This window comes from Papilio polytes, unplaced genomic scaffold, assembly GCF_000836215.1.
Source record: "Papilio polytes unplaced genomic scaffold, Ppol_1.0 DF822400.1, whole genome shotgun sequence".
NCBI classification, from domain to species: Eukaryota; Metazoa; Arthropoda; class Insecta; order Lepidoptera; family Papilionidae; genus Papilio; species Papilio polytes.
The window spans coordinates 1266350-1277000 of record NW_013526804.1 but is presented as its reverse complement, the minus strand read 5'-3'; the positions used below and the strand labels follow the sequence as shown (position 1 = coordinate 1277000).

The following is a 10651-nucleotide window of genomic DNA, read 5'->3' as shown; positions in this document are numbered from 1 at the left end:
CATCGACATCTAACGCGCATAAGCTACTCACTTTTATTTTTTAATTCCACGCGGACGGAGTCGCGGGCGAAAGCTAGTATTAGTAAAAATATTTCTTATACTCAGTTTATCCTAAGTTTATGTTTATACCGCGTTCATTTGTAAATATAAATAATAGCGATCTGTTTGTCTATCTGTCTGAAATTGTAAAAATATATAAAAGTAGCCTTTCTGTTCTTATTATTATGTTAAAAGAATTTAATTCAAAATATTGCTTTTACAGTAACCGATCTTAATATATAAGATAAACCTATTTATTTTCTAGTATCAAAAAATCTATTATGTTTCGTTTTATCGAAAAAAACGTATCAATTTGAAGGAATGTATTTTTGTCGTTGGCGTTTTTTATCGTAGTATTTGCGTTGGCGAGCACCTGTTTAACGTCGCCGGGTCGTTGACATCACCAATATACTATTTAGACACTTTTTACTTCGAATAACGATGGTTTCACGACTTTTCATAGAAATGTGGTAGATTGTAATTATTAAAAAAAAATTAAAAATATTTGTATTTGCTGAATAACCAAAAAAACGATGAAAAAGCCCACGTCCTCCATATTAAAAAGAGATTATGGGAGTCTGAAAACGGGTTTGCTGTCTTTCCACCAAATCCGTTTCCGTTCTTTATTAGGTAGGGGGAGGGACTAGAATTAGATTAGTCTGGAAGATCACACAAACTACTAACTCAGTTATTTTTCTAAAATTTCTCGTGGATGTAGTCACGGGCGTCATCTAGTGTTTTATATGTGTACACTTTGAAGTGGTTTTATGTAAAAAACTAAGTTTTTATATGTATATTAATTTTTTTTTTGTTGTTTTCAGGTCCATTGAGTCCGCGGCCGTGATACATCAAATGATACGCACACGAAGGTCGCAGGCGCTGTCTGTCGCATTCCGACACTTATTTCTATTAGTTTTAGGTTCATTTTGCCGGCGCACGGCCTTTGCAGCTTACGCTTTACGTGCAGTGTTGCCAGCTTACACGACTTCATTTAACACTATTTTAAATGTTAATAAAACGAACTAAATTTAAATTGAATAGTCCAAAAATCGTTTAGTTTTTGAAGATTATTTTCCATGGAATTGGGTGATTTTTGGTAAATTATTTTTGTTAACTGGTAACACTGAACTTTGCTGATTGGTATCTTGTATTGAATCTCTAATTTTGCATTTTTAAAAAGATATGTAACGGTGTTGAAATTTTATTGGATTTTATATAGGAAAACGAATCGTTTTTCTATTGTTGACTAATTATAGACTTTAGGGCGATGGAATTACGGACGCTTTTTAACCGTAGAGGCTATTTTATTTTGTTTTGCTCGTTTTTACGCCTTGGTCCGATATTGTGATTATAATTGGATATTGAAAAAGAAACGCCTAACGTATATAAAAGTTTATTTTTCTCTAGTCTATTAGATTTTATTAGAGAGCATAATATAACTTTGTTTCATATTTTTAATAGATTTTTTATATTCTATGCATTCTTCCATAGTCACTATTTAAGTGATTAACTCTTAGATATTGAAAGAAAACTTTTAAGGTGCTTTTTCACTGGAGTCCGAATTGAATTTAGAAATTGTTTTGTAATGGATTTGATTAGTGTATAAGATTTATTTATTTTCCTTTTTTTATATAAAAAATAGTTTGGACTCCGGTGGCCTTTCTCGTTGTATATTTGTGCCAACTCCGAAATGGATTAAAATAGACTACGGTAGTTTTTTAGTGTGGCAACTATTGATTTAAATATACGCATAGGTATCGTTCTCTCTCTCTCTCTCTCTCACACAGTAGCATTTATATATTTGTCTCTTTCTGTTGCTACAGAATTAATGCTTTAAGACTTAATTCCACTACGATTTTCACGCACGAAAAAGGCGAGTTGGTAATTAATGGATTATTGCTACGTTTTTGTAATTCAATTAAAAAAATACCTTTGGCTCTTGTTCCTTTAATGTTATTTTCTCTCTTTCTCTCTGTTTCTTTCTATTTGTCTATGGTTTCCATCTAATCTACAGACTTTGATAAATTTCATGTCTTTTTTTTATTTTTCCGAGCCTTCTGTATTTTTTTTTGTTAAAATAATCTTTGAAGATAAAAAATATTTGGTTTTGTATTTTGCGCTCTTATAAAAGTTGTAGGTTGTGATAGAGAACATTTTGTAATGTTTTTTTTTTAGTATTTGGGGCGTAATTTTTGTTATAATTAAATTTCGATAAAGTATATATGATTTACTAAAATGTAAGAGAAACAACACATGTTGATTGTAACGCCATCTTGCGTATATTTGAATTTATGTTAAATAAATTTTAGAGCTAACTAACATATCGAATGTGTGAACGATCGTTTATTTTTTTAAAGTCTTTGAAATTTGTCGAGTTTATTTTTTCAGTATTAGATAAGATGCTAAAAAAACTAAAAAACTGTAATTTGGTATTTAAAATTTTTCAATACAAACTACTATTTTTTTGTAATAGATGAATTTAAAAAGTTACTTTGGAGTTTTTTCGTGGATAGAAAATAAATTTTTTATACATATGTGAAATATTTTTCGAAATTTTTGCGTTGTACTTTGCAATATATTTTTAATAAATGCGATTTATAAGCTTTATTTTTCCGTCACAGTTAAAATATTTACACCCACATTTAAAATTATTTACATATTTGCGTTTAAAATTAACACTTACGTTGGTATGGCGTGGATGAGCGTTTTTTTTGGTTTTGTATTTTTTTTAAATAAATTTATTTAACACTTTTTTATTTTTTTTTTCATACCCTAGTTAACAAATGTGATGTATCCTTGCCGTTAAATTGAGATTTGAATTAAATTCTATTTTTCTAGAGATGGCTTGTTTTATTTTTGTAACATTAAAAATATTGTCACTGGTAACACGCTTTTTGGCGCACTGAAATTCTTTACGTGTAAAAGACAAAATGTAGCTGTGAATATGTATTTAATTTATTTCTTTTTTCAAACAAGTACAAACCAACATTAATACCTAATTACTATAATTTTTCTAATGTAACAGATTTTTATCTGCAAGTTACAAGTCAATTGATAAAATAAGCTTGTAACAATCGGATGTAACACGCAATAGTTATTATAAATAGACGAGTACCAAGTGTTATTCTGTTCATCCAATTTAACTTTGACATTATGTTGCTCTATATTAAATTATTCCTTATATTTAGTTTTTTCTATATAATTTCGACTGAGGAAGATGAGGTAAGTATATGGAAACATTTTTTTTAATGTTACAACTCCTTTATCCTACTAATTGCCATTATATGATACCGTTGCGTTTAGTTTCTCCTAGTTTCTATTCTGACACTTTCTACTTGTTTCTACTCATACTTCTACTACTTGATTCTACTCCCATTTTTTTCTACTCCTACTTGTTTCTACTCCTATTTTTGACCGACTTCCCAAAAGAAGGAGGTATTCAATTCGACGGTATGTTTATTTTTTTTTTTTATTTTTTTTTATTTTTTTTTTATGTGTGTTACGGCATAACTCCGCCGCTAGTGGACCGATTTGGACAATTCTTTTTTTATCCGAAAGGTAATGCTTGCAGGTGGGTCCCATTTTTTACTGCGCCTACTTGGTTCTACTCGTACTTTCTTCTAATACTTGATTCTACTGCCACTTTTTTCTAGTACTAACTTATTTCTACTAAAACTTTCTAATTCTACAAGTCATCTGTTTGTTTATTACTACATGGACACTAGTTCTTGTTTTCAGTAGATATGTTTTTTTAACTTTTTATTCAGGAAATTATCGATGAATACGTTTTGAACTTCGACTCTGCTTTATACGTGTGTGGTGATGAACAAAGTGAGGCTTACTTCGACAGCTCGCAGGTTGTAGTAAGTCGATATAATGAGACTACAACCGCCATGTCCGGTTACGCTAAATTGTTGAAAGGGATGGAACAAAATACTCTTGTAAGTATACAATATTACTTGTTGCTTGTAAGTTCGTCCGCGTTAAAAAAACATAGCCTATGTTACTCGCTGATAACGTAGCTTTTTAATGGTGAAAGAATTTTTGAAATCGGTCCAATTAGTTATTTAATTATTTCAATACAAATAAATACAAAACTTTAATTTCACGTGGACGAAGTCGTAGTCTATGATATAAATTATATAATCTTTTAGGTGGAAGCATACGTGGAAAAAGATGTAGCAGGTCGATATGAAATGATGATGTCTCATGAAATTTGCAATATTTGCGATGAATTGGGCAAAGAAGACGGCAATTACTATTCTTACATTAAAGACATCGGATTACCGGACTCTTGTCCTCTTCCACCCGTAAGATATATTTCTTTTACTAGGAGTCATAGCAATAAAAACTAACCTTTAAAGGTTAGTTTCTAAGTAAGGTAATATAGGCAGGAATATTATTATTCCTGTCTATATTAGCTACCTTCTGTCAAAATTGATCTAAAATTTGGAACCAAAGCCTCGATTGAAGACAAACTAACTTTAAAACCCTATGTAAGTGTTGTAAGTTCGGAAGGTCCATTAATCCACAAATAGAAGCTTGATTTCTTACTTACAAAGGAGGGATTAAAAGAAAAAAATCTTGCCCCTACCCTTTTTTAAATCTAAAAGTTTTTGCGTATGTATCACATTTTATTTGCAGGCAGACTATACCATTTCCGACTTAGTTATCGATAAAAAATACCTTCCTATGAACAAAGCGAACGAAGGTCGATATCAGATGACTCTCAATTTCTACGACAGCCCCAGTGGGGATTGCACTGGGCCAAAAACTTTTATTGCATGTCTTAAAGTCGATATGGTTATTGAACCTAAATAAACCTTTTCAACAAACTGTTATTTTATTAATATACCCATAGTAATCAAAGTAGAACATTACCGCGAAACTTCGAACAAAATGATAGGGTAAACATTACCTTTACGACCTCTTTCAGATTCGTTGTCATAGACCAATTTTAGTATGAGACATTTAACTACTGCTGAGTCTTACTCTAAAGGAAGCCCTCCTTGTTGTTGTAATTTGGATTGTAAAAAGCCTTTACCCAAATATATTAAAACTTATAGAGACAAAAGCAAAGCTTGTTAAATTTTTCGCCTAATCACAGCTATCTGTTGATAGATTCTTTGCGTCTATCAGATGGATTTTATCAGTAGGAATAATGTTGATTATAAATTCCTATGAAGTAAAACTGCACAATTATTTCGCTTTTAAATATATTGCCTTTTAAAGATCTCCAGGATCGTTAACATTTTCATCGCGACTGGACTCATAGAACGTATCGTCCCTATTCTGTCTGTCACTAGATTTGATATTTTTAGATTTTCTCCTTTCTTCCTTAATCTTTTTCGGACGTTTGTTAGCATGCTTATTCTTTTTTTCTTTCTTCTGCTCCGGTACTTTCTCATCCTTCTTGCTTCTTTCTCGTATATTCTTGGGTTTCGTTTCTTTACTGCCATCACTATCACTTGATTCATCGGAGCTTATTTTTTTGTCTTTACGATTTACAACCTTCGGTTTACTGAAAGATTAAAAATAATTATCACTTTAAGGAAGGTTCTATATGCCAACATATATTTATGTTAAATTTTTAATTAAAATCATTATAATTAAGTAAAAAATACTTCTCTCTTAAAGAACTTGGCTCATCACTGAAACAATTAAAATTGTAATGTAGAAATTAGAATATTATTAACCAGTGCCAATCTCGTTCAAGTTAAGATCAATAAAGATTTCCCCATTTCTGTAGCTGTTATAGTTTCACTGCATATAAGAACACAATGCTCTGATGACGATAATTTCTGGGCTTTTTTATATACATAATTACTCACCTTTCATCTGTTTCATCCTCTCCGCTGTTGAAAATACGTATATTAAATGACAAAACATTGCAATGCAATTAAAATTGATTATGATTTTCCAAAATATTAAAAGCCTTATAAACTTTACTTGATCTAAGGATTATTTACATTCGTTCCTTTTATGTATTACCTTTCGTCTCTGTTGTCATCCTCCCTGTAAAGACAATGTTATCCATTAGAAGACATGTCGTCAATTTATTATAGTGCGCGCACTCCTTTGACTAAACTATCGCACGACTCGCTTTGATTCCTACGAGCTTATATGGAGGTGCGCACACCACTCGATGCATTTTCTTAATAAAATGAGGTACAAAAATTCTTACTCCACATTATCCCAATTGACCGACCATTCTTCGTGAGTAATGCCCGAGCGGAAAACGCGACGACAACTTTCTCTGAAAAAAAACATGTTTGAGTATGAGGTAGATCTAGAAAGAGGTGTATGATTTGCGTGAAATGTGACATGATCTAGAAGGGATTGATGACTGTGATGACGTATAATAGAGTTATTTGGAGGGTAGGGGAATTGATATTATGTATTTTTCCGTGATTTAAGTCTACAAATAACTTTCTTAAAGGCAAAAAATGATATTTGCTAATTGGATAAGCATAAAACGGCTCCAAATTTGCAGTTACCTTAACAGATAAAAACAGTTCTAATTTAAACAGAAAATTTTTAATAAAAAAAATGTTTACTCAATATCCTTAGTGATGGCGCAAGATATAAACTGTCTGTTCTTGTAGACGGAGGTGTAGAGGAAGGGTCCGTGGCAGCTGTGCGACTTGGGGTCTATCTTGCAGGCAGATATCACGCCGATGACGCGCTCCTTGCCCTTGTACTTCACTGTGAATGGACCTCCGTGGTCGTTCTGCGTAATAGACACACGGATAAATATAAGCATAAGGTATCTGTGAAGTACGATAGACAAACCGTTTATGTGACACATTATTAACTAAAAAAGTCACGTTGAATATTGGTTTGCTGTAACTTAGATAACGTAACTTTCGTAGGTCTACTGCAGGGTTCGAAACTAGTTTGTACCTACATTTGTTGCAAGTTTTGAAGTACCTCACAGAATCCTCCCAAGCTGGACCTCCGAGCAGTGTAATCGTCGGGGTCACGCAGATGTCTGCCGAGGTCGACGGCGAGGTCTTCACTGGGCACCACTTCATCAACATTTCGTCTGTTCTCCATATCTGTGCAGTTTGCATATTTTTTCTGGAAACGAATGTTAAGAGATTCATATACAACAATTGTACGAATGGACGCCGCTTACAATCGCCAGACTACGTCACAACGGCTACCAGCCTCGCATCATTTAAAATTAAACTCAAGTCCGGGCTTATCCAGAAAGCTCTTTATAGTGTCGAGGAATTTTTTGTATAGTTTTCTTTCAGAATATCTGTACAATTTTACATTATGACCTGTAATTTACTATTACCAATATTTGTATTTGGATCGTATTGATGCAAACCAGTTCAGAACTTAACATATAAAATCAAAGGAAAGTGTTGCTATACTCGCATATATAAACTCCTAAAACTTTGGAATAAATCCTTATGGTTTATTGTACTTTGCCATTTGTAAATCTACAAGTTAGATATTTCTATGTTATTTTATTATACTCACATCGCATATCGCGCTGATTCGTTTCATCACATCCTTAGTGCAGACCATGTACTGGTTGATGATGGCGCGGAACTTCTGCGCCCACTTCTTGGCGCACTGCTCGTTGTCCATTACACACACTTTTGCCTCTTGTAAGTACTTCGCGTTCTCTGGTATGTGCACTGATTGACGTCGGTATACACCCTGTAGGATTAGGAGAGATTTATGAAGATGTAACGTCAAGTAATTTAAAAAGTTTGTTCTCATTGTATTATGACATTTTTGCTTTCAACTGAACTTGAAGTGTGTAACCATCCAGAGAACTATGTAGAACACTATTTAAGTAAGCAGGTCTTAGTCAACTGCGCTGGCCCAGTACGCATTGGCTTTCTTCTTGAGTATTAAGTTAAGGATTTAAATTCACTTTCCACTTAAGACCTTCTTATGAGTTTTCGACGTAATCGCAATTGCGTCAAACAATTTTATCGAAATGGGTACAAAATTAACATCCTCTACTATACCTCTCTAAAAGTATTGCCACTGCCCCAGCCAGAGATGTATCCCTTAGTGCCGGCCTTCTCCAGTTCCCTGCTGACGTTGTTGTAGCAGACCAGGTCGGTGGCGAACTCGCAGCCTGTCTCCACTACACCGAATTTGAACGGCTTGTTGACTTTCACTATAGCGATGTCATTTGATGACCATTTGATGCTGTCTTGGAAATCGAATTTATAATCTGTGACGAAATAAAAAGTGGTTAGTTAATTGATAGCATTTCATTTGTTTTTATATTCATTTGCATATGAATTGCAGTAGCAGTTAGTACAAGTCTAATTATTCTCTCTCAATCTGCACTTCTCCTTCCCGTTCAGGAGACAGGTGTAAAGTACAAAATATGTACTTTACACCTGTCTCCTGAACGTCCTGGTCGTGATATTGCAGAAGGCGAGCTGGACAACTGCTGCATTTGATTTTGTTGCTAGCGTCTACCCCTGTTAAATATTTAAGAATCATATTTACTTACTTTTCGGTATGCACTTCCATACAACTTTACGACGATGTTTACAAACGCAGTTGTCAGATTTATAATCGAAACTATCGACGAACTTTGTAGTACCAGACACGATGTAGAAATGATCCGCGTCCTCCACACAAGCAGCGGAGGTGAGTACATAGTAGTTTGATAGGATGACACCGCCGCACAGCCAGCCTTTGTACTTGTGTGCTTTTGCTGATTCTTTAGTCAGTTGTAAATATATCTGTTTTTAATTGGGAAAATAACTAAATTCAACAATCTTAATACATGTGTTCCCTCAGATAAAACATTACTTCTATTGCCTGCCCCGTCATTGCCTGATAGAGGTTCAGATAGCTTAAAAGTAACGTCACTGTCAGACTATCTAAATCCGATATTTTCATATAGGTTGGATTGTTATGTTACAATTTTCAAGAGTTGTTTGACAGGCCCTTAGAAATGGCAAATAATAGAAAGTCAAATTTCATAACAATAAAATTATTAAGAGATATATTTTTTTTAATAGGAATTTCTCGAGTAAGGTACTGTTTTAATTTCTCCGTAATATCACATTAATAGGCTATATAATGTTCTAATGTTCGTTACACAGGGTTTCTTATGAATACAACTTGGCCGAAATATCGGGAGCTAAAACAACCTTATTATGTTAAGACGCCATTATCTTACGAGCATTACATTTAAAAACCACGACAGTTTCAAGTTAGGTAATGGAATGTTTTACCATATAAGGTCTTTTTCCGATTGGAACCCGTTTGCTGTACAGGATTCTACGCGTGTCCACAGCAGTTGTATTTTCATATTCCCAACCTTCATCAGGTATGTCATCTATTTCATTCACAGAATCATTGGCGTTTTCAATTGTCTTCACTATTACGGGATTCACAGTTGTAGTGGGTATTATTTTAGTTACATTTGTGCTGTTAGATGTAGGAACTGGTGATGCCAAATCTGTAAGAAATGTTTCGTAAGAAATTTACTTTGTTAGAAAAGATGTCTGAAGAAGAAGAAATGGATTTGTTAACTTTTACAAACCAGTAGATTGTTAAAGACGCAACAGAAGTTATTGTATTTAATATTTCAGTAGACAAAATAAAAATACCTTACCGAATATCCAATAGCAGGAAAACAGGAAAAAATAAAATTTAGACATGTCAGGTTACAAATCCAATCGTAAAAGGGATCTAAATTGGAAACATGTAATAAGTTATTATTCATAAAAAAATTATCTAATTATTTACACAATTTCAAATTATATGCATCAACGAATTTAATTAAAGTAGCCATTTTTAATTAAATAAAAATAATTGAATTGACCGCAGATGCCAACGAATGAAATAATTAGATCTGAAGAGACTCACAACACACGAACTTTTATAAATAAAACCTTCGTAATTTCTAGAAAAGTCCTATTAATTGTTAAATCAGGAAATACACATTATAATCTAATCCTCATATTTGTGACAAAGTTATCGATATATAAACGTGAGGAGAGAAGAGATTGACACTTTCTAACTGTCCGCATTTAAGTCAAAGCAATTGGTTTAAAATTCTTGTACTAATAGAAAACAGCTCGTAACCTTAACCATTTAATTATTCTTTTATCTGGATGGCAATCTAAGTCAAAACTCATAAAAATATAATCATTTTTCTTTTAAAAAAAAGTTTAAAACTAGTCTAAATAGTTACTGTAACATAGTATGAGTATTGGTAAAATTTAAAATAATATTCTAGTTCGCTTTCATGAAAAATAAATAAAGTATTTATTTTATTTATAAATTTTATTTATCTACGGGAACATTAATTAGATTTATTCGAAGAGACTATAACCGTTTCGTTTGCGGATCTCATTATGAATCCTTTCTTTGGAAATACTTTATCGTCTATGTCTTGAAATTTAACATTCGATGTTCCTGTGTTAGATATTTCTTCTGTTAATTCATTCTTTGCTGGTCTGAAAAGTACAAAATACATATTATTCTACTAATCAAGACAATTCTATCTAAGAGCGTACATCCTGAAACTAAACTATTAGACATTTAGGGCCAGTCCCACCAAATTGTAAATTGTCTAATAACAACCCAAAGTATAAAATATGTTTTTTTTTTTTTT

At 32.7% G+C, this 10651-nt stretch overlaps 4 protein-coding genes across 4 annotated transcripts in view; 2 read left to right on the top strand and 2 right to left on the bottom strand.

The window, feature by feature from the left end:
• Positions 1 to 883, top strand: part of LOC106106109 (methenyltetrahydrofolate synthase domain-containing protein) — a 14080-nt gene extending 13197 nt beyond the window's left edge. Inside the window, exon 14 of the mRNA XM_013286637.1 lies at positions 861 to 883. Within this exon, the coding sequence (XP_013142091.1) occupies positions 861 to 883 (23 nt within the window). The remainder of the gene's footprint in view (positions 1 to 860) is intronic.
• A 2309-nt stretch (positions 884 to 3192) lies between these two features.
• LOC106106107 lies at positions 3193 to 4860 on the top strand. The gene is made up of 4 exons (XM_013286636.1): positions 3193 to 3261; positions 3807 to 3980; positions 4194 to 4349; positions 4684 to 4860. The coding sequence occupies exons 1-4, from the start codon at positions 3193 to 3195 to the stop codon at positions 4858 to 4860; spliced, it is 576 nt and encodes a 191-aa protein (XP_013142090.1).
• A 405-nt stretch (positions 4861 to 5265) lies between these two features.
• On the bottom strand, positions 5266 to 9826 carry LOC106106106. Its single transcript, XM_013286635.1, has 11 exons — positions 9781 to 9826; positions 9264 to 9490; positions 8531 to 8765; positions 8031 to 8242; positions 7531 to 7713; positions 6970 to 7119; positions 6597 to 6769; positions 6224 to 6295; positions 6031 to 6054; positions 5871 to 5894; positions 5266 to 5560 (listed from the first exon to the last, which is right to left on the bottom strand). The coding sequence occupies exons 1-11, from the start codon at positions 9824 to 9826 to the stop codon at positions 5266 to 5268; spliced, it is 1641 nt and encodes a 546-aa protein (XP_013142089.1).
• A 513-nt stretch (positions 9827 to 10339) lies between these two features.
• LOC106106105 overlaps positions 10340 to 10651 on the bottom strand; it is an 8498-nt gene continuing 8186 nt past the window's right edge. The window contains exon 10 of the mRNA XM_013286634.1: positions 10340 to 10493. Coding sequence (XP_013142088.1) covers positions 10340 to 10493 — 154 coding nt within the window. The remainder of the gene's footprint in view (positions 10494 to 10651) is intronic.

Coding starts and splice junctions, on each gene's coding strand:
- LOC106106107 (XM_013286636.1), top strand. CDS start 3,193: ATGTTGCTCTATATTAAATTATTCCTTATATTTAGTTTTTTCTATATA. Junction 3,262..3,806: donor TTTCGACTGAGGAAGATGAG/GTAAGTATATGG, acceptor CTTTTTATTCAG/GAAATTATCGATGAATACGT. Junction 4,350..4,683: donor ACTCTTGTCCTCTTCCACCC/GTAAGATATATT, acceptor TTTTATTTGCAG/GCAGACTATACCATTTCCGA.
- LOC106106106 (XM_013286635.1), bottom strand. CDS start 9,826: ATGGCTACTTTAATTAAATTCGTTGATGCATATAATTTGAAATTGT. Junction 8,243..8,530: donor ATGGAAGTGCATACCGAAAA/GTAAGTAAATAT, acceptor ATTTCGTCACAG/ATTATAAATTCGATTTCCAA. Junction 7,120..7,530: donor GAATCAGCGCGATATGCGAT/GTGAGTATAATA, acceptor ATTCGTTTCCAG/AAAAAATATGCAAACTGCAC.